The sequence below is a fragment of the Haematobia irritans genome, chromosome 2 (genome assembly GCF_050003625.1).
Source record: "Haematobia irritans isolate KBUSLIRL chromosome 2, ASM5000362v1, whole genome shotgun sequence".
Classification (NCBI taxonomy): Eukaryota; Metazoa; Arthropoda; class Insecta; order Diptera; family Muscidae; genus Haematobia; species Haematobia irritans.
The window spans coordinates 95686126-95710258 of NC_134398.1; the positions used below are offsets into that span (position 1 = coordinate 95686126).

General features: G+C 36.4%; 1 protein-coding gene across 1 annotated transcript; it reads left to right on the forward strand.

The window, feature by feature from the left end:
- The first annotated feature begins 10959 nt into the window (after nucleotides 1–10959).
- LOC142224817 (uncharacterized) lies at nucleotides 10960–16112 on the forward strand. Its single transcript, XM_075294600.1, has 5 exons — nucleotides 10960–13332; nucleotides 13413–13882; nucleotides 14001–14330; nucleotides 15454–15653; nucleotides 15712–16112. The coding sequence occupies exons 1-5, from the start codon at nucleotides 10960–10962 to the stop codon at nucleotides 16110–16112; spliced, it is 3774 nt and encodes a 1257-aa protein (XP_075150715.1).
- Nucleotides 16113–24133: the final 8021 nt, after the last annotated feature.

Genomic DNA, 24133 nt, shown 5'->3' on the forward strand with positions numbered 1-24133 from the left:
CCATAGAATACAGTTGTCTCATTAAAAATCAGTCTATCAACAAAAAAAGTTCGTTACTCCTGGTGGCCCTTAAATCCCACAAAATCTCAACAGATAACTGGGACCCTATCATAGTTCATTTATGCTGTGCTAAGCTCCCAGATGAAACACTGGCTTTATGGGAACAGTCTTTAGAGACCCACAGAGACATACCCACTTGGCAGCAAATGAACGATTTCCTCTCAGGAAGACTAGAAGTAGTCGAACGATTAAATCGTATTCGAGGCGCAGAATCAAATGAATCTAATGTACAGAAATCCCGAGCAAAATCTGATTCATTCCACACAGACACATCTCCAAAATATACATGCAAACTTTGCAATGAAAATCATTGTCTTAAAAATTGTGACAAATTTTTAAATATGGTACCTGCTGATAGAAGGAGATTTGTATTTAAAAACAAAATGTGTACGAATTGTCTCTCCTATACACACTATAAAAAACACTGCGTCAGTAAATTCTTGTGTAATACTTGCAAGAAACCTCATCACTCTCTCATTCATATAGACATGGATCAAATCAAAGAAAATGTGTCTAACTCTGATCTTCCCGAAAGCCAACCATCAACTTCTAACCAAGCTCAAGCTTTTACCAATACATGTGGCACGAATAATTCGAAAGAAATGACTTATCTCCCAACTGCCATTGTCTTTATTCGTCAGAACGGAGAGCTGTTTGCTGCTAGAGCATTTCTAGATCAGGGATCAGATCGTACTCTTATTTCAAAGAAATTACAGCAACAACTACACCTGCCAACGGAAAATGAGCAATTTCAGATTAGTGGCATGGGCGGACAAGTTCTTTGTAATTCCGATAAAACGTGCACATTCACTTTAGTTTCAAAGCAAGGGGATTGTGCAACATTCGCCAAAGCTATTGTTGTGCCGAAAATCGCAAAATTACTACCACACTTTACTGTTCCTACCTCAATGAATATACTCTCAAAATTCCCAGACATGGATTTCGCTGACCCAAATTTCCAAACTCCGGGACAAATTGATATTTTAATAGGAAGTAATTTAATGCCTAAGATACTAAAGTCGGGTATTCGTCCCCTTGCCGATACTCTTATGGCACAGGATACAATATTTGGGTGGGTGGTAAGTGGCCCACTACAAGTCCAACAATGTTCCACTTTTCATATTGAAACTAATGAAAAAATAGATGATCCCATAAACGTAATTCTGAAACGTTTCTGGGAACAAGAGGAAGTTACTTCCACTTACTTCCGATGAAGACCAGTATTGTGAAAATTTTTTCCAAAAAACCACTGAACGTAACAGTGATGGACGATATATGGTCAGATTGCCTTTCAAGCCGGAATATCCAAATGAGCTAAAATTGGGTGCATCTCGGGCACAAGCCTTTATTCAATACCATAGAATAACTAATTCTTTGGAAAAAGATCCGGAATTAGCTCGAAAATACCACGACGTTTTAGAAGAATATTTAACTATAGGCCATATGGAAAAGGCAACACGAAATGATAATTCAAGTTTAAACAGTTTTGGAACTTTTTATCTCCCGCACCATGCGGTATTGCGACCAGAAAGTCGAACAACAAAAGTCCGCGTTGTATTCAACGCCTCCAAAAAAAGCTCCAATGGTCTCGCTCTAAATGATGTTTTATTGGCTGGCCCTATTCTCCAAAGAGACCTTACCATAATGATTTTAAACTGGCGTACGTATAGATTCGTTTTTAATGGCGACATTGAAAAAATGTACCGCCAGATTATGGTTCACCCCCACGACAGAAAATTTCAAAAAATTATTTTCAAAATAGACCCACACGGTTACCCGGAAGATTTCGCTCTTTGTACGGTGACATTTGGTGTCAAATGCGCCCCTGTTTTGGCCATTAGGGTCCTTCATCAGTTAGCCCAGGACTCACATCAATGGCCCAAGGCATTCAACATCCTTAAGACCGAGACATATGTAGATGACATATTGTCAGGATCCCATTCCCTCGATTCAGCCGTAGACTCTTTGAAGCAGGTGATGGAAGCTCTTAACTCAGCAGGATTTCCATTACGTAAAATAACTGCCAATCACCCAAAAATTCTCGATTCGATCCCAAAAAATTTTTTATTAGATCAAGACTTTCTCAAGTTTTCCCATCACAGTTATACAAAAACCCTAGGTATAACATGGAACGCTCTTAGGGATTGCTTCTCTTATACCGTTCAACCAATTCACTCAGAGTGCGTGACAAAACGAAAAGTATTATCAGCGGTAGCCAAACTTTTCGACCCCGCAGGGTGGCTATCGCCTGTTTTAATTATTGCTAAAAAGCTCCTACAAGAACTTTGGCGTGAAGGTACGAATTGGGATGAACCTTTAAGCCCAAAGTCATTTCGGATTTGGTTAGATTTTGTTAAAAAATTGCCCCACATAGAACAAATCGAAATTCCACGTTGGATAATGTACTCACCCTCATCAATATCTCGCATTCACGGATTTTGTGATGCTTCTATGGAAGCCTACTGTGCAAATATATATGTAGTAACACAAGATCTCAATGGTAATTATTATTGTCATTTACTCATCTCAAAAACAAAAGTAGCACCCATTAAACAATTGACGATTCCCCGCCTAGAGCTTTGTGCTGCTCTCTTGCTCCCAAAACTAATAAAGTACGTTGTGCAAAATGTCAACATAACGTTTAAAGAAATATCGGTTTGGACGGACTCTTTAATAGTGCTTTGTTGGTTACAAAAACCGCCTTCATCGTGGAAAACATATGTGGCTAATAAGGTTGCACAAATAAATGAAAACTTAAGTGATATTAAATGGCGTCATGTAAAATCAGGCCAAAATCCAGCGGATCTCGGCACCCGTGGGTCAAACCCTATTGAATTAAAAAATTCTTCCCTCTGGTGGCAAGGTCCTTCATGGATATCTGAACCCCAAGAAAATTGGCCACAGGCCATGTCTCTTACAATTGACCCCCCCGAGAAAAAATTGGCAATTAATTTTACTTTGATGGAAGAAGAAGATATTTTGGAAAGGTTTTCCAAATGGGACCACGCAATACGTGTTTTGTCGTACGTATATCGGTTTATAAATAACACAAAGAAAGCTCCAAAAGAATTGCAATGTAGCACCTCAACGATTTCCCATGATGAATTCAAATTAACAAAACGAAAACTTGTGATTTTGGCCCAAAAAAGATTCTATCCCATAGAATACAGTTGTCTCATTAAAAATCAGTCTATCAACAAAAAAAGTTCGTTACTCCTGGTGGCCCTTAAATCCCACAAAATCTCAACAGATAACTGGGACCCTATCATAGTTCATTTATGCTGTGCTAAGCTCCCAGATGAAACACTGGCTTTATGGGAACAGTCTTTAGAGACCCACAGAGACATACCCACTTGGCAGCAAATGAACGATTTCCTCTCAGGAAGACTAGAAGTAGTCGAACGATTAAATCGTATTCGAGGCACAGAATCAAATGAATCTAATGTACAGAAATCCCGAGCAAAATCTGATTCATTCCACACAGACACATCTCCAAAATATACATGCAAACTTTGCAATGAAAATCATTGTCTTAAAAATTGTGACAAATTTTTAAATATGGTACCTGCTGATAGAAGGAGATTTGTATTTAAAAACAAAATGTGTACGAATTGTCTCTCCTATACACACTATAAAAAACACTGCGTCAGTAAATTCTTGTGTAATACTTGCAAGAAACCTCATCACTCTCTCATTCATATAGACATGGATCAAATCAAAGAAAATGTGTCTAACTCTGATCTTCCCGAAAGCCAACCATCAACTTCTAACCAAGCTCAAGCTTTTACCAATACATGTGGCACGAATAATTCGAAAGAAATGACTTACCTCCCAACTGCCATTGTCTTTATTCGTCAGAACGGAGAGCTGTTTGCTGCTAGAGCATTTCTAGATCAGGGATCAGATCGTACTCTTATTTCAAAGAAATTACAGCAACAACTACACCTGCCAACGGAAAATGAGCAATTTCAGATTAGTGGCATGGGCGGACAAGTTCTTTGTAATTCCGATAAAACGTGCACATTCACTTTAGTTTCAAAGCAAGGGGATTGTGCAACATTCGCCAAAGCTATTGTTGTGCCGAAAATCGCAAAATTACTACCACACTTTACTGTTCTTACCTCAATGAATATACTCTCAAAATTCCCAGACATGGATTTCGCTGACCCAAATTTCCAAACTCCGGGACAAATTGATATTTTAATAGGAAGTAATTTAATGCCTAAGATACTAAAGTCGGGTATTCGTCCCCTTGCCGATACTCTTATGGCACAGGATACAATATTTGGGTGGGTGGTAAGTGGCCCACTACAAGTCCAACAATGTTCCACTTTTCATATTGAAACTAATGAAAAAATAGATGATCCCATAAACGTAATTCTGAAACGTTTCTGGGAACAAGAGGAAGTTACTTCCACTTACTTCCGATGAAGACCAGTATTGTGAAAATTTGTTCCAAAAAACCACTGAACGATATATGGTCAGATTGCCTTTCAAGCCGGAATATCCAAATGAGCTAAAATTGGGTGCATCTCGGGCACAAGCCCTTATTCAATACCATAGAATAACTAATTCTTTGGAAAAAGATCCGGAATTAGCTCGAAAATACCACGACGTTTTAGAAGAATATTTAACTTTAGGCCATATGGAAAAGGCAACACGTAATGATAATACAAGATCAAATAGTTTTGAAACTTTTTATCTCCCGCACCATGCGGTATTGCGACCAGAAAGTCGAACAACAAAAGTCCGCGTTGTATTCAACGCCTCCAAAAAAAGCTCCAATGGTCTCGCTCTAAATGATGTTTTATTGGCTGGCCCTATTCTCCAAAGAGACCTTACCATAATGATTTTAAACTGGCGTACGTATAGATTCGTTTTTAATGGCGACATTGAAAAAATGTACCGCCAGATTATGGTTCACCCCCACGACAGAAAATTTCAAAAAATTATTTTCAAAATAGACCCACACGGTTACCCGGAAGATTTCGCTCTTTGCACGGTGACATTTGGTGTCAAATGCGCCCCTTTTTTGGCCATTAGGGTCCTTCATCAGTTAGCCCAGGACTCACATGATCAATGGCCCAAGGCATTCAACATCCTTAAGACCGAGACATATGTAGATGACATATTGTCAGGATCCCATTCCCTCGATTCAGCCGTAGACTCTTTGAAGCAGGTGATGGAAGCTCTTAACTCAGCAGGATTTCCATTACGTAAAATAACTGCCAATCACCCAAAAATTCTCGATTCGATCCCAAAAAATTTTTTATTAGATCAAGACTTTCTCAAGTTTTCCTATCACAGTTATACAAAAACCCTAGGTATAACATGGAACGCTCTTAGGGATTGCTTCTCTTATACCGTTCAACCAATTCACTCAGAGTGCGTGACAAAACGAAAAGTATTATCAGCGGTAGCCAAACTTTTCGACCCCGCAGGGTGGCTATCGCCTGTTTTAATTATTGCTAAAAAGCTTCTACAAGAACTTTGGCGTGAAGGTACGAATTGGGATGAACCTTTAAGCCCAAAGTCATTTCGGATTTGGTTAGATTTTGTTAAAAAATTGCCCCACATAGAACAAATCGAAATTCCACGTTGGATAATGTACTCACCCTCATCAATATCTCGCATTCACGGATTTTGTGATGCTTCTATGGAAGCCTACTGTGCAAATATATATGTAGTAACACAAGATCTCAATGGTAATTATTATTGTCATTTACTCATCTCAAAAACAAAAGTAGCACCCATTAAACAATTGACGATTCCCCGCCTAGAGCTTTGTGCTGCTCTCTTGCTCTCAAAACTAATAAAGTACGTTGTGCAAAATGTCAACATAACGTTTAAAGAAATATCGGTTTGGACGGACTCTTTAATAGTGCTTTGTTGGTTACAAAAACCGCCTTCATCGTGGAAAACATATGTGGCTAATAAGGTTGCACAAATAAATGAAAACTTAAGTGATATTAAATGGCGTCATGTAAAATCAGGCCAAAATCCAGCGGATCTCGGCACCCGTGGGTCAAACCCTATTGAATTAAAAAATTCTTCCCTCTGGTGGCAAGGTCCTTCATGGATATCTGAACCCCAAGAAAATTGGCCACAGGCCATGTCTCTTACAATTGACCCCCCCGAGAAAAAATTGGCAATTAATTTTACTTTGATGGAAGAAGAAGATATTTTGGAAAGGTTTTCCAAATGGGACCACGCAATACGTGTTTTGTCGTACGTATATCGGTTTATAAATAACACAAAGAAAGCTCCAAAAGAATTGCAATGTAGCACCTCAACGATTTCCCATGATGAATTCAAATTAACAAAACGAAAACTTGTGATTTTGGCCCAAAAAAGATTCTATCCCATAGAATACAGTTGTCTCATTAAAAATCAGTCTATCAACAAAAAAAGTTCGTTACTCCTGGTGGCCCTTAAATCCCACAAAATCTCAACAGATAACTGGGACCCTATCATAGTTCATTTATGCTGTGCTAAGCTCCCAGATGAAACACTGGCTTTATGGGAACAGTCTTTAGAGACCCACAGAGACATACCCACTTGGCAGCAAATGAACGATTTCCTCTCAGGAAGACTAGAAGTAGTCGAACGATTAAATCGTATTCGAGGCGCAGAATCAAATGAATCTAATGTACAGAAATCCCGAGCAAAATCTGATTCATTCCACACAGACACATCTCCAAAATATACATGCAAACTTTGCAATGAAAATCATTGTCTTAAAAATTGTGACAAATTTTTAAATATGGTACCTGCTGATAGAAGGAGATTTGTATTTAAAAACAAAATGTGTACGAATTGTCTCTCCTATACACACTATAAAAAACACTGCGTCAGTAAATTCTTGTGTAATACTTGCAAGAAACCTCATCACTCTCTCATTCATATAGACATGGATCAAATCAAAGAAAATGTGTCTAACTCTGATCTTCCCGAAAGCCAACCATCAACTTCTAACCAAGCTCAAGCTTTTACCAATACATGTGGCACGAATAATTCGAAAGAAATGACTTATCTCCCAACTGCCATTGTCTTTATTCGTCAGAACGGAGAGCTGTTTGCTGCTAGAGCATTTCTAGATCAGGGATCAGATCGTACTCTTATTTCAAAGAAATTACAGCAACAACTACACCTGCCAACGGAAAATGAGCAATTTCAGATTAGTGGCATGGGCGGACAAGTTCTTTGTAATTCCGATAAAACGTGCACATTCACTTTAGTTTCAAAGCAAGGGGATTGTGCAACATTCGCCAAAGCTATTGTTGTGCCGAAAATCGCAAAATTACTACCACACTTTACTGTTCCTACCTCAATGAATATACTCTCAAAATTCCCAGACATGGATTTCGCTGACCCAAATTTCCAAACTCCGGGACAAATTGATATTTTAATAGGAAGTAATTTAATGCCTAAGATACTAAAGTCGGGTATTCGTCCCCTTGCCGATACTCTTATGGCACAGGATACAATATTTGGGTGGGTGGTAAGTGGCCCACTACAAGTCCAACAATGTTCCACTTTTCATATTGAAACTAATGAAAAAATAGATGATCCCATAAACGTAATTCTGAAACGTTTCTGGGAACAAGAGGAAGTTACTTCCACTTACTTCCGATGAAGACCAGTATTGTGAAAATTTTTTCCAAAAAACCACTGAACGTAACAGTGATGGACGATATATGGTCAGATTGCCTTTCAAGCCGGAATATCCAAATGAGCTAAAATTGGGTGCATCTCGGGCACAAGCCTTTATTCAATACCATAGAATAACTAATTCTTTGGAAAAAGATCCGGAATTAGCTCGAAAATACCACGACGTTTTAGAAGAATATTTAACTATAGGCCATATGGAAAAGGCAACACGAAATGATAATTCAAGTTTAAACAGTTTTGGAACTTTTTATCTCCCGCACCATGCGGTATTGCGACCAGAAAGTCGAACAACAAAAGTCCGCGTTGTATTCAACGCCTCCAAAAAAAGCTCCAATGGTCTCGCTCTAAATGATGTTTTATTGGCTGGCCCTATTCTCCAAAGAGACCTTACCATAATGATTTTAAACTGGCGTACGTATAGATTCGTTTTTAATGGCGACATTGAAAAAATGTACCGCCAGATTATGGTTCACCCCCACGACAGAAAATTTCAAAAAATTATTTTCAAAATAGACCCACACGGTTACCCGGAAGATTTCGCTCTTTGTACGGTGACATTTGGTGTCAAATGCGCCCCTGTTTTGGCCATTAGGGTCCTTCATCAGTTAGCCCAGGACTCACATCAATGGCCCAAGGCATTCAACATCCTTAAGACCGAGACATATGTAGATGACATATTGTCAGGATCCCATTCCCTCGATTCAGCCGTAGACTCTTTGAAGCAGGTGATGGAAGCTCTTAACTCAGCAGGATTTCCATTACGTAAAATAACTGCCAATCACCCAAAAATTCTCGATTCGATCCCAAAAAATTTTTTATTAGATCAAGACTTTCTCAAGTTTTCCCATCACAGTTATACAAAAACCCTAGGTATAACATGGAACGCTCTTAGGGATTGCTTCTCTTATACCGTTCAACCAATTCACTCAGAGTGCGTGACAAAACGAAAAGTATTATCAGCGGTAGCCAAACTTTTCGACCCCGCAGGGTGGCTATCGCCTGTTTTAATTATTGCTAAAAAGCTCCTACAAGAACTTTGGCGTGAAGGTACGAATTGGGATGAACCTTTAAGCCCAAAGTCATTTCGGATTTGGTTAGATTTTGTTAAAAAATTGCCCCACATAGAACAAATCGAAATTCCACGTTGGATAATGTACTCACCCTCATCAATATCTCGCATTCACGGATTTTGTGATGCTTCTATGGAAGCCTACTGTGCAAATATATATGTAGTAACACAAGATCTCAATGGTAATTATTATTGTCATTTACTCATCTCAAAAACAAAAGTAGCACCCATTAAACAATTGACGATTCCCCGCCTAGAGCTTTGTGCTGCTCTCTTGCTCCCAAAACTAATAAAGTACGTTGTGCAAAATGTCAACATAACGTTTAAAGAAATATCGGTTTGGACGGACTCTTTAATAGTGCTTTGTTGGTTACAAAAACCGCCTTCATCGTGGAAAACATATGTGGCTAATAAGGTTGCACAAATAAATGAAAACTTAAGTGATATTAAATGGCGTCATGTAAAATCAGGCCAAAATCCAGCGGATCTCGGCACCCGTGGGTCAAACCCTATTGAATTAAAAAATTCTTCCCTCTGGTGGCAAGGTCCTTCATGGATATCTGAACCCCAAGAAAATTGGCCACAGGCCATGTCTCTTACAATTGACCCCCCCGAGAAAAAATTGGCAATTAATTTTACTTTGATGGAAGAAGAAGATATTTTGGAAAGGTTTTCCAAATGGGACCACGCAATACGTGTTTTGTCGTACGTATATCGGTTTATAAATAACACAAAGAAAGCTCCAAAAGAATTGCAATGTAGCACCTCAACGATTTCCCATGATGAATTCAAATTAACAAAACGAAAACTTGTGATTTTGGCCCAAAAAAGATTCTATCCCATAGAATACAGTTGTCTCATTAAAAATCAGTCTATCAACAAAAAAAGTTCGTTACTCCTGGTGGCCCTTAAATCCCACAAAATCTCAACAGATAACTGGGACCCTATCATAGTTCATTTATGCTGTGCTAAGCTCCCAGATGAAACACTGGCTTTATGGGAACAGTCTTTAGAGACCCACAGAGACATACCCACTTGGCAGCAAATGAACGATTTCCTCTCAGGAAGACTAGAAGTAGTCGAACGATTAAATCGTATTCGAGGCACAGAATCAAATGAATCTAATGTACAGAAATCCCGAGCAAAATCTGATTCATTCCACACAGACACATCTCCAAAATATACATGCAAACTTTGCAATGAAAATCATTGTCTTAAAAATTGTGACAAATTTTTAAATATGGTACCTGCTGATAGAAGGAGATTTGTATTTAAAAACAAAATGTGTACGAATTGTCTCTCCTATACACACTATAAAAAACACTGCGTCAGTAAATTCTTGTGTAATACTTGCAAGAAACCTCATCACTCTCTCATTCATATAGACATGGATCAAATCAAAGAAAATGTGTCTAACTCTGATCTTCCCGAAAGCCAACCATCAACTTCTAACCAAGCTCAAGCTTTTACCAATACATGTGGCACGAATAATTCGAAAGAAATGACTTACCTCCCAACTGCCATTGTCTTTATTCGTCAGAACGGAGAGCTGTTTGCTGCTAGAGCATTTCTAGATCAGGGATCAGATCGTACTCTTATTTCAAAGAAATTACAGCAACAACTACACCTGCCAACGGAAAATGAGCAATTTCAGATTAGTGGCATGGGCGGACAAGTTCTTTGTAATTCCGATAAAACGTGCACATTCACTTTAGTTTCAAAGCAAGGGGATTGTGCAACATTCGCCAAAGCTATTGTTGTGCCGAAAATCGCAAAATTACTACCACACTTTACTGTTCTTACCTCAATGAATATACTCTCAAAATTCCCAGACATGGATTTCGCTGACCCAAATTTCCAAACTCCGGGACAAATTGATATTTTAATAGGAAGTAATTTAATGCCTAAGATACTAAAGTCGGGTATTCGTCCCCTTGCCGATACTCTTATGGCACAGGATACAATATTTGGGTGGGTGGTAAGTGGCCCACTACAAGTCCAACAATGTTCCACTTTTCATATTGAAACTAATGAAAAAATAGATGATCCCATAAACGTAATTCTGAAACGTTTCTGGGAACAAGAGGAAGTTACTTCCACTTACTTCCGATGAAGACCAGTATTGTGAAAATTTGTTCCAAAAAACCACTGAACGATATATGGTCAGATTGCCTTTCAAGCCGGAATATCCAAATGAGCTAAAATTGGGTGCATCTCGGGCACAAGCCCTTATTCAATACCATAGAATAACTAATTCTTTGGAAAAAGATCCGGAATTAGCTCGAAAATACCACGACGTTTTAGAAGAATATTTAACTTTAGGCCATATGGAAAAGGCAACACGTAATGATAATACAAGATCAAATAGTTTTGAAACTTTTTATCTCCCGCACCATGCGGTATTGCGACCAGAAAGTCGAACAACAAAAGTCCGCGTTGTATTCAACGCCTCCAAAAAAAGCTCCAATGGTCTCGCTCTAAATGATGTTTTATTGGCTGGCCCTATTCTCCAAAGAGACCTTACCATAATGATTTTAAACTGGCGTACGTATAGATTCGTTTTTAATGGCGACATTGAAAAAATGTACCGCCAGATTATGGTTCACCCCCACGACAGAAAATTTCAAAAAATTATTTTCAAAATAGACCCACACGGTTACCCGGAAGATTTCGCTCTTTGCACGGTGACATTTGGTGTCAAATGCGCCCCTTTTTTGGCCATTAGGGTCCTTCATCAGTTAGCCCAGGACTCACATGATCAATGGCCCAAGGCATTCAACATCCTTAAGACCGAGACATATGTAGATGACATATTGTCAGGATCCCATTCCCTCGATTCAGCCGTAGACTCTTTGAAGCAGGTGATGGAAGCTCTTAACTCAGCAGGATTTCCATTACGTAAAATAACTGCCAATCACCCAAAAATTCTCGATTCGATCCCAAAAAATTTTTTATTAGATCAAGACTTTCTCAAGTTTTCCTATCACAGTTATACAAAAACCCTAGGTATAACATGGAACGCTCTTAGGGATTGCTTCTCTTATACCGTTCAACCAATTCACTCAGAGTGCGTGACAAAACGAAAAGTATTATCAGCGGTAGCCAAACTTTTCGACCCCGCAGGGTGGCTATCGCCTGTTTTAATTATTGCTAAAAAGCTTCTACAAGAACTTTGGCGTGAAGGTACGAATTGGGATGAACCTTTAAGCCCAAAGTCATTTCGGATTTGGTTAGATTTTGTTAAAAAATTGCCCCACATAGAACAAATCGAAATTCCACGTTGGATAATGTACTCACCCTCATCAATATCTCGCATTCACGGATTTTGTGATGCTTCTATGGAAGCCTACTGTGCAAATATATATGTAGTAACACAAGATCTCAATGGTAATTATTATTGTCATTTACTCATCTCAAAAACAAAAGTAGCACCCATTAAACAATTGACGATTCCCCGCCTAGAGCTTTGTGCTGCTCTCTTGCTCTCAAAACTAATAAAGTACGTTGTGCAAAATGTCAACATAACGTTTAAAGAAATATCGGTTTGGACGGACTCTTTAATAGTGCTTTGTTGGTTACAAAAACCGCCTTCATCGTGGAAAACATATGTGGCTAATAAGGTTGCACAAATAAATGAAAACTTAAGTGATATTAAATGGCGTCATGTAAAATCAGGCCAAAATCCAGCGGATCTCGGCACCCGTGGGTCAAACCCTATTGAATTAAAAAATTCTTCCCTCTGGTGGCAAGGTCCTTCATGGATATCTGAACCCCAAGAAAATTGGCCACAGGCCATGTCTCTTACAATTGACCCCCCCGAGAAAAAATTGGCAATTAATTTTACTTTGATGGAAGAAGAAGATATTTTGGAAAGGTTTTCCAAATGGGACCACGCAATACGTGTTTTGTCGTACGTATATCGGTTTATAAATAACACAAAGAAAGCTCCAAAAGAATTGCAATGTAGCACCTCAACGATTTCCCATGATGAATTCAAATTAACAAAACGAAAACTTGTGATTTTGGCCCAAAAAAGATTCTATCCCATAGAATACAGTTGTCTCATTAAAAATCAGCCTATCAACAAAAAAAGTTCGTTACTCCCACTCAATGTATTTATAGACAGCAAAGGTCTCATTCGCGTAGACGGTAGAATCGTCAAGGCAAACATTTCATACTCCGAGAAGTATCCAAAACTTCTGCCAGTAAAATCCCGGTATTGCGAATTATATATACGATTTATGCATGGATTTTTGCTTCATGCTGAAAACAGCCTAATGTTGCGCTCAATTCGTGGAGAATACTATATTTCCCGAGTAAAATCTGCCATTCGAAAATGCATTCGTCAATGTAAAGATTGTGTTATATATAAACGACGTTCACAAACACAATTAATGGCACCATTGCCCTCGGATCGAGCCAATTTTTCTCTCCCATTTACAGTCACAGGCATTGACTTCACAGGGCCATTTCAAATAAAAGCATCCCTTATTCGCCAAGCCATATACCACAAATCTTACGTTTGTATATTTGTATGTTTTAGCACTAAGGCAGTTCATCTGGAGTTGTGTTCAGAATTGTCGCCAGATGCCTTTCTCGCCACCTTTATTAGATTTGTCAGTCGTCGCGGATTACCAAAAAGAGTCAAAAAACTACAAAAAATCATAAATTCACATATGAAAAATTTACGACATTGCTGGCCCGAATAGAAGCAGTCTTAAATTCAAGGCCACTATCACCCATTTCTGAGGACCCACAGGAATTAGTTGCATTAACCCCTGGCCATTTTTTGAGGGGTGCCCCACTTGTTGCTGCTCCTGAATATGTTCCAGATACGCTATCATACATAAAAAGGTGGGAACGGTTAAAGATAATTCATCATGAATTTAGTCGACGATGGAAAGAAGAATATTTGCGTGAACAGCACAAAAGAAATAAGTGGAGAGAGCCACAGGCCGAAATTCAACCAGAGAATATGGTGGTTAACGATGATCAACTCCCTCCTCAAGAATGGAAACTTGGCAGAATATTAAAAGTTTATCACGGCTCAGATGATCATGTTCGAGTAGCAGACATTAGAACGCAATCGGGTGTACTCACACGACCCATAGTTAAATTATGCCTCTTACCATAAATCTCCCTCTTTCCTATATTTCTATTTTTTTATTTGTCACTTATATTCTTATTTTCTTTTTCATAGACCCCAATATAGTCACTACGGCCAATGCCTTGTATGTAAACGTTTCCATAGCCTACAATCTTGTACACGGTTTCTGCAGATGAGTATAGAAGAAAAACTTGAGGTGGTTCGACAGAAAAGGTACTGCTCAAACTGCTTGGCACAGTCTCATCAAAAACAAGTATGTACATCAACGGGAGTATGTAGGAGGTGTGGTGGCCATCATCATAGTTTGTTGCATCGAACACAACGAAAAGACAACCATAAGAGCATCCATCGTTCAAAACAGCCACTACACACTCGGGCCGTCTCCAAGCAATGGGACTTGCGAAGATCATCTACATCATCACGGTATAGAGACTTGTTCCGAAGGGATGAACAAAAATCGAGGAATTATCCAACCAATCGATTCCGAGAAATTCAAACAAGGAACTTAATTTATGGAGCTAAAAAGGCCTTGGAAAAACTAGCTAGTGTGTTACACAGTAATTGAATTTCCTACATACTCGCGGGGGCAGTATGTTTATGCCACTTCGGCATAAATATGAAAACAATTATTTTAAAATATTTTCTATATCTTTTATTGACCATATAATTGTAATCCACCCTAATGTTGATGATCACTTGCTACATTTATTACCCAAATTGAAAACTCTTATACTGACCAAGTATACATACTCTACGTAAACATACATACATTTAAGCTGAACTCATAAACGCAACATGAAACAGACATACTGCAGTCTCACTAAACATTCAACTATACATTCTACGCAATACTTGGTAAACACACAACTATGCATAACTAATAACTAAACAAACATTTATATATATATTTATTGTTACAATTTTTTTTGTTATTCAACCTGGAAAGAAACCGATAGAGAAGAATTGAATTTTGGTTTCTCAAAGCATAAAATTGAAATGTTTTGGTCTCTTTGAATTTGACCAGCGATCAACGAAGAAGCAAATAATCACTTCACATAGTTAAGGAAAATTAATCTCAAATAAATTGAAATCAAAAGTCACAATTAAAATCCTCTAAAGTCTCTATTATTTTTCTACTAAAATTACTCAAATCGGCCGTAAGTAAAAGCGCGTGAAAGGCGTAAAATTGAAATACTTCGAAATAAAAGGTGTATAAATCGCCGTTCATAAATATTAAAAATCCAAAGGAATTAGACCTAATCACCAAAGGATTTCCTACGGATTTTTTCAATATGTTTGCATCCAAGCATATTATATTTACAAACATTTTATGTCCCAAACATAATATGTTCTAACATATTAACATATATGTCCAAAACATGTTATGCTAGTTTATGAACATTATATGCTTGCACTCAAAAATATTGTGTTTAAAAATTTGTGTTCCAAACATATAATGTTTATAGCCAAACATATGAAAAACAGTCTTTTTCATCCGTGTAGCTGACACATACCATATCCCTGACATTAATACGACTCTCTGTAGCCTAGGCCAGGCTAATTATTTTACAACAATAGATCTTACATCAGGTTTTCACCAAATACCGATGAAAGATTCCGACATCTCAAAGACAGCATTTTCGACTATGAACGGAAAATATGAATTTCTGCGACTTCCGTTTGGTCTAAAGAATGCGCCGGCGATCTTTCAAAGAATGATTGACGATGTTTTGAAACAGTACATTGGTAAAATTTGTTATGTCTATATTGACGATATAATTGTGTTTGGCAAAACTAAATGTAGAAAAAGTGTTCTCGCGTCTCATGGACGCCAATCTTAAAGTGAATCTTGAAAAGACATGCTTCCTGGAAAGGGAAGTTGAATTCCTTGGATATGTAATATTACCCGATGGCGTACGTGCCGATCCAAAAAAGATACAAGCGATAAAGATGATTTTGCCACCACAAAACCATAAGGAATTGAAAAGCTTCCTTGGCATGACATCGTATTACAGAAAATTTATAAAAGATTATGCCAAGGTGGCGAAACCATTGACAAATTTGACTAGGGGGGATAACGCACAGATACGAGCTAATGCTTCGAAAAGAGTGAACATAGAATTAGATGAGGAGGCTTTACAAGCATTTAATGAATTGAAACGGCTATTAATTTCTGCTGACGTTTTGGGAAGCCTTTCAAACTGACAACGGATGCATCAGACTACGCAATTGGAGCGGTACTTTCGCAGGGTTCTATTGGCGATGATAGACCTATTGCATATATATCACGTTCTCTTAACAAGTCAGAAGAGAATTACGCCACCAATGAGAAAGAACTCTTGGCCATCGTTTGGGCGTTGGATAATTTGCGATCGTACCTTTATGGCACGAAAAAGATAAGGATATATACTGACCATCAACCCTTAACTTTTTCATTGAGTAATCGAAATTATAACGCAAAACTTAAACGATGGAAAGCGCGTATAGAAGAGTACAACGTTGAATTGATTTACAAGCCAGGAAAAACGAATGGTCGCCGATGATGACCCGAGCAATGTATCTGAAACGGACACAGCATCCGAAGTCACAATTCACTCAGCGAAACAGGATAGTTCCGATTTAATACCACACGTCGAGTCTCCGATAAACGTCTTTAGAAATCAGATAATAATACGTCAGGGAACAAATTTTGAATGCAAAGAGGAACCCCACCAGGGATACAAACGATTTTTTATAACCATACCTGTATTAAATTGTGAAAATCTTGCAAGTGTTCTCAGGAGAATTTTGAATCCGAATCTTATAAATGGCATTAAAATCCCAGAAAACGTTATTCCTATTTTGAATAATGTCTATTTAAACAATTTTTTCAAGTATAAGATACGAATAACACAACGAATGGTAGAGGATGTGACTTTAGCCGATAGGGTGTTCGATATCATCGAAAAGGAACACAGGCGAGCCCATCGTAATGCTCGCGAAAACAGAGAACAGATCCTTGAGAAGTTTTATTTCCCTGCCATGTCAAAACAAATTAGGGATTACATTAGTAAATGTGAGACTTGCAAGAAAAATAAATATGATAGACATCCTTCTAAACCTCATATGCAACCTACACCTATACCGAATTACCCTTGCGAGATTCTCCACATAGATCTTTTTGAAATAGAGAAGCAAAACTATCTCAGTTGCATTGACAAATTTACCAAATTTGCAAAATTATTCCCTATAAAAAATAAACCTTCACCCCATTTAAAGACTAAACTTACAATCGCTCTTGATTATTTTACCGTTCCTCGTGTCCTGGTAATGGACAACGAACGTGGATTCTTGGCCCCACTGGTCCTTAATTATATCCGTTCCCTAGGAATCGAAATTTACCAGACCCCTACACAGAGAAGCGAGGCCAATGGTCTGGTGGAAAGGTTACATTCAACCTTGATTGAAATATATCCTTGTCTTTGCACCGAGCTGCCTAAAGTGACACCTACACGCTCACAAAAAATCGCTTCTGTAACATATACTCCCAAACATATTTTGCTTCAAGCATATATATTTTTGGGTATTGCCCAAACATTTATATGTTTGATCTCTTCCAATATATAATATGTTTGAAAGCATATTGGTCTAAACAATATATGTTTGGGTAGTCTAAGTTCCAAACATTTTGTATTTTTGCATCCAAATTCAATAATGTTGTCTTCCAAAAAACAATATGTTATTATGTGAACATATAATATGTTTGGAAGCATTTTGCACCCAAAAATATTATATGCTTAAAAAAATTCTCCCAAACAATATTGTGCTCAAAATTTTATTTATTTATTTATATATTTACAATCATAATGAATTATGAAAATAAACAGGTAATATAGGTGCTAACAACATAGGTTTTCGACCTGAATGCTCAAAATTTTGTTTCTGCCCAATTGTATATTCCCCCACATCTTTCTCACTTCCACGATATTTTTTAGTTCTTAGCACCTTTTTCTGTAATACAAACATTGTAGAAGAAATTATTCAATTGTATGATTTTTTTATTTTAATTTTACCTTTTGCCGGACGGGGATTCGAACAGCGGACCACACAGTTTGTAAGGATCAAAGAAGAGCTGATCAATTGCCCAAGGAAAAATAAAATGTTAATTTTGTAAAAACAAGCAACAACCACCAACTTAATTCAATATCGCTCCCTGTTAAATAGCGCTCCAAGCTACTAAACACATATATGTTTATAGGCTATTTCTAAATTAATATATGTTTGCATCCAAGCATATTATATTTACAAACATTTTATGTCCCAAACATAATATGTTCTAACATATTAACATATATGTCCCACACTGAAAAAAATATTGTCGTGAGGTCAAAGATTTCATGTCTTTAAAATACGAATACAAATTTTGCTTAGCATAGAAGACGCATTTCTCTAAAATAAAGATATTTTCCTTGTCCAAAAGTCGATAAATTTTTCAATGAAGTCGTATTGTCCTTATAATTAAGTGATTTGACTTAAAAATGGGTATCTTAACATGAAAGAAAAAAATTATAGGCTAAGGTCAACTTGACTTTAATAATTCAGAAAAATTCTTTAAATTTAATGAAATTGTCTTTAAATTTGTTGTCTTTTTGCATCTTGACTACAAAGCAAAAAATCGTTCAAATATAGGACATGTTTTTCAAAACTTTATTTTAAAGAAGTTTTTTACTTCAAACATAGCATAATTTCTACTGGAAGTCGAGTCCTAATTTGGAAAATGAAGTTGCCGTTAACTCGTTTTTAAAGGACTTTGATAGCATATGAAGAAAAAAAGCTGAGAAAGCGAAAAATTAAAATTTGCTTCCTAGAAGCAAGTACACAAAACCTAAATTTAAAAGAGAATTGTGTCTTAAAAGTATGCTTACTTGTATTCTCCGCTTCTTTGGCTCGGAATCAATACCAAATTTTTTAAAGTAAAGACAAAATCTTTGGAACCGAGTATGCTTTTTTTTCAGTGCAAACATGTTATGCTAGTTTATGAACATTATATGCTTGCACTCAAAAATATTGTGTTTAAAAATTTGTGTTCCAAACATATAATGTGTATAGCCAAAACATATGAAAAACAGTCTTTTTCATCCGTGTAAGGAACGTATTGCGATTACTGTAGATAGGTACAACAACACCATACATTCCGTAACGAAACTGAAGCCAGCAGACGTCTTTTTGAATAGGACTTCTAGGATAAATTATCAAGGTATAGCTAATTTTAGGGAAAAGACGTATGAGGACATCAAGGCTCTTTTACTACATGAACAAGAGTCTAGAAATGCTCGCAATAACATGACTCGATCTCCTCCTCGTGATTTCAGTGTTGGTGACGAACTGTTCGTCGCCAACAAACAAATTAAAGGTAAAGAAAAACCAATATACAGAAAAGAAACCGTTTCTGAAAACAGAAACACCACTATTATCACAGGAAGTGGAAAGAAATTCCACAAATCAGACATAAAAAACATAATTAATTAAAAACAAAAATCGAAAAGCCTTGATGGCAAAACAAGAATTATGCAAAGAATGAAATGAAAAACAAGCCTAAATAAAAAGGCAAAAACTAATATTATATCATTGCAAAATAAGTCAACATGACTCAAAAAATAACATTAATTACAATGGCCCAAAGGGCATATAAAAAGCCTAAATATAGAGGCAAACAACAAGATGAAAATTTACTCTTTTTTTGAATTATGAAATTGCCTAAGATTATCAAAAGGCAAAAAATTAAAACGAAATATAAAAACAATTTGAAATTACTATCACAATTTTACAATAACAATTTTAGCGATTATGTGGTCAAGAGGTTAGATGGCTCATGCATAGATATCTAGCCCCAGCGGTCTGGGTTCAAATTGTTCAATATTTGTAGTCGACCCGTCGCATTGGTTCAATTCCAGTTCACTCGGTGGTCCGAGGGACGGCACTCGTCGTGGTTCAACTCCACCGGGAATCTATTGGCTTTAATTGACGGTGAAGGTACTCATGCCATGAGTAAGCCTATGCTGGCTAATGTATACGGCTAAAAGGGACTAACATGAGCCTTCCTATGTCATCTAAGTTCACGCCTGCATTCCAAGAATAGTCGCTAAAATAATATTTACTGATCAAAATACCCAATGAGGTAAAACATATAACGCCCAAAAGAGGCATACAAAACCAAATAACTGCCTAAAATGGCATACAAGAAAACGAACATAATGCCCAAAGAGTGGCACAAAAAAGAAAATAAATCAAATAAAGCCCCAAAGATGCGCACAAAAAATAAGAAATAAAATAATTGCTGAATAAGGCATACAAGATACCCAAAAATTAACAATAGAAATACAATTCTAACCATGCTAACACACTGAAAAAAGTTACTAACAAAATTATAACAATCGCTTCCCCTATTCAAAAGTTAACATTTCATTTTACTAAACACTTTTCGTTCCAACACATTGTTTTCCATCTTCCCGAACTCCTCTCACTAACAATAACTAGTACTAACAAATTACTACTAACCACTTAGTATAGAAACATTTTAGTAACTTAGATTAAACCTCCTCAGAATATAAAACCATTTTCTAAATTTTTCAAGATAAGAAAGAATGTTAAAATTTCGGTTTAAAAATCTGACTTATTATTGTATGACTTATAACTATAGAAAATAAACATTAGAACCTAGTTAAATAATTTTAATACTGTTAAATCTAATATTCTCGAATTATTTTCCAAATTTAGCGAATAAGTATTGTTAAAATTTTGGCTTTAAGATTTTTTTTTGTTTTTTGACATGATTTGTACATTTATAATTTTTTAGCGCAACTAGAATATATAATTTTTATATCATAAACCTATTCTAATAGTCTCAAATCATTTACCAAATTTTATAGAATAAGAAGTTGTTAAAATTTCGGCACAACATTTTTATATCTCAAACAATATGTGTAAAATTAAAATTATTTCTTAGGATTTGCCTCTGTGCAACCGCACAAGCTTATGTGACATTCAATCTGGACTCGCCCATTTTAACAATTCGTGACGGATATGGTTGGGTGATTAACGGACATTTCAAATTAATTCACAGCGCTATGAGGATGTCTTGAATCGATTGGACGAAGAAAACAACAAAATGAATGAGACCACAGGTTTGAAGGATATTATAGCATTCCAGCTGGAAAACCCCGCGCTCAACTTGATGAGCTGAAGGGACCCAAAGTCAAGAAACAAAAACGCTCAATCAATTGGATTGGCTCCGTTTGGAAGTGGATAGCCGGATCTCCTGATGCAACAGACTGGGATGAAATCCTACGAAGCCAGGACGCACTTGCTTCTAACAACGATCTTCAATACAAAATAAATTCTAAAATTTCCACTAAAACACAAGAACTCTTGCGGACCATAAATGGAGTTATCAATGCAACAAATGATATGCTGGGACGAAACATCCAAGCAAAGTTTTCACAGGAAATACTGCACAAGGCGATGATTCTGAAGGAGGACGTAAGCGAACTAGTTCGAGCTTGCCAAATGGCCAAGGCTAAGGTTGTGAACAGCAATCTGTTGAACAAGGAAGAGATAAATCAACTAGTAAGTGAAATAGAAGTTCTTCCCTACAGTAATGTCATCGAGGCCATTGAATACAGTGAGCCCTCTATTTACACCAATGGCTCCCGACTTTTGTACATACTGTCAATGCCAAAAGTGGAAGAAATTAAATTCAACCACCTGATTGTACGAGCGGTCTTAAAGGATGGCCATAAAGTGGACTTAAATTACAAAACTATACTTGTGAATAAGGATGAAACCTATGGCATTAAAGGCAATTGCATTCGCTTAGCCACCGCAATGGTTTGTAAAAAGGAAATGCTAGAGCAGCTGTCAGAAGAAGACTGCCTACCTCGACTCTTGAAGGGTGGACAAACAGCGTGTAATTATGTTACCAGTGCAGAATCCCAAATCGAATTACTTAAAGACGACACAATATTCTTGGACAACTTCAACAATACCATCTGGTCCAATGGAACGTCCCATCACCTTGATGGATCCTTCAGTCTTCAAATGGAAAACGAATCGCTGACAATTAACAACAAAATATATTGGATTATGAGCAGTTCTGGAATACAAGTTCTCCCACCAGTACTTACCACCATAGCCAACAAGAGTATATCTTTGAATCTAAATCTTGTGCATCCGAAGTCACAATTCACTCAGCGGAACAGGATAGTTCCGATTTAATACCACACGTCGAGTCTCCGATAAACGTCTTTAGGAATCAGATAATAATACGTCAGGGAACAAATTTTGAATGCAAAGAGGAACCCCACCAGGGATACAAACGATTTTTTATAACCATACCTGTATTAAATTGTGAAAATCTTGCAAGTGTTCTCAGGAGAATTTTGAATCCGAATGTTATAAATGGCATTAAAATCCCAGAAAACGTTATTCCTATTTTGAATAATGTCTATTTAACAATTTTTTCACGTATAAGATACGAATAACACAACGAATGGTAGAGGATGTGACTTTAGCCGATAGGGTGTTCGATATCATCGAAAAGGAACACAGGCGAGCCCATCGTAATGCTCGCGAAAACAGAGAACAGATCCTTGAGAAGTTTTATTTCCCTGCCATGTCAAAACAAATGTATATATATATATATATATATATATATATATATATATATATATATATATATATATATATATATATATATATATATATATATATATATATATATATATATATATATATATATATATATATATATATATATATATATATATATATATATATATATATATATATATATATATATATATATATATATATATATATATTTGATTGATCCAATCACACAATTCCGTGACAAAAGTCAATTAAATTTTTAATTGAAAATCGTATTTGTTTTCAATCAAAACGGGTGATTGATACTATCACTTTCATGATTGAAGACATTTCAATTAACAAAATGATTGAATCCGCGAACTTCGTTATTGAAATAAAAAAATTTGTGTATGTTCGCTTTTCGCGTTGACATTTTCGTGGTAACTTTATCGAAACAGTTCAATATAAAGCAACTAAATTAACTCGATTGATGCGCATTTTCTTGTTCCTCTAGATTTTCGACTTTACAGGAAGAAGTTTGTTTTCATTTATAATTTTGATTATTTAAGAAAAAGTAATCGCGAAAATAAAGTGTTTTTCAACTCGAAAACCGAACATAGCGCCCACCTTTATACGAAAAACAAAAACCCAATAGTTCTTTACGAGTTACTTCCACAGACTGATCTCTCCGTCATGCGTTGTTGAATAAATACACATTCTCTTGTCGTCTTTTCGCTCTTTCTCTTCATCGCTGAAAACTATTCAATTTCAATCAACAAGGTGTTTGAATCAATCAAATGTTTAATTGAAAATTATTTCCGAATTGATTAACAAATTAATTGAATCAATTAATATAATTGGAAACGTAACAAATATCAATCATTTTTTAATTGGTATTTATCGGTATTTCGGATATTTTCATAATTATTGCAAGGATGTTTTTATAAAAATGGCAGCATTTATTATGATAGTTACTTAAATATCAAATATTGATGGTGTATTTCTTTCGGGAACATTGATCGAAAATTTGCATATAGTGAAGTATCTCTCCGTCATGCGTTGTTGAATAAATACACATTCTCTTGTCGTCTTTTCGCTCTTTCTCTTCATCGCTGAAAACTATTCAATTTCAATCAACAAGGTGTTTGAATCAATCAAATGTTTAATTGAAAATTATTTCCGAATTGATTAACAAATTAATTGAATGAATTAATATAATTGGAAACGTAACAAATATCAATCATTTTTTAATTGGTATTTATCGGTATTTCGGATATTTTCATAATTATTGCAAGGATGTTTTTATAAAAATGGCAGCATTTATTATGATAGTTACTTAAATATCAAATATTGATGGTGTATTTCTTTCGGGAATATTGATAATAATACATTGTCAGTGGCCCGGACAGTGCCTTATAACCGTAGCTTTAGGCGATTTTTAATTTATTCAAAAGTCTAAATATATGCCACATCGAAGCAGGTTTCCCTTTGACCGGGAGGGATCCCGGGAAATTGGAAAAAAATTCCCGCTTTCCCGGGAATGAAAAACTCCGGGAAAAAGAAAACCCTACTTATTTATTAAATCTTCCCAGTCAGAAATT

What these genes read in the sequence shown, in the direction of transcription:
- LOC142224817 (XM_075294600.1), top strand. Translation starts at nt 10,960, where the DNA reads ATGGTCAGATTGCCTTTCAAGCCGGAATATCCAAATGAGCTAAAATTG. An exon ending in CGAGTAGCAGACATTAGAAC is followed by an intron (nt 13,883 to 14,000) that starts GCAATCGGGTGT and finishes TCTTTTTCATAG; the next exon opens with ACCCCAATATAGTCACTACG. An exon ending in TGTTTTGAAACAGTACATTG is followed by an intron (nt 15,654 to 15,711) that starts GTAAAATTTGTT and finishes AACTAAATGTAG; the next exon opens with AAAAAGTGTTCTCGCGTCTC.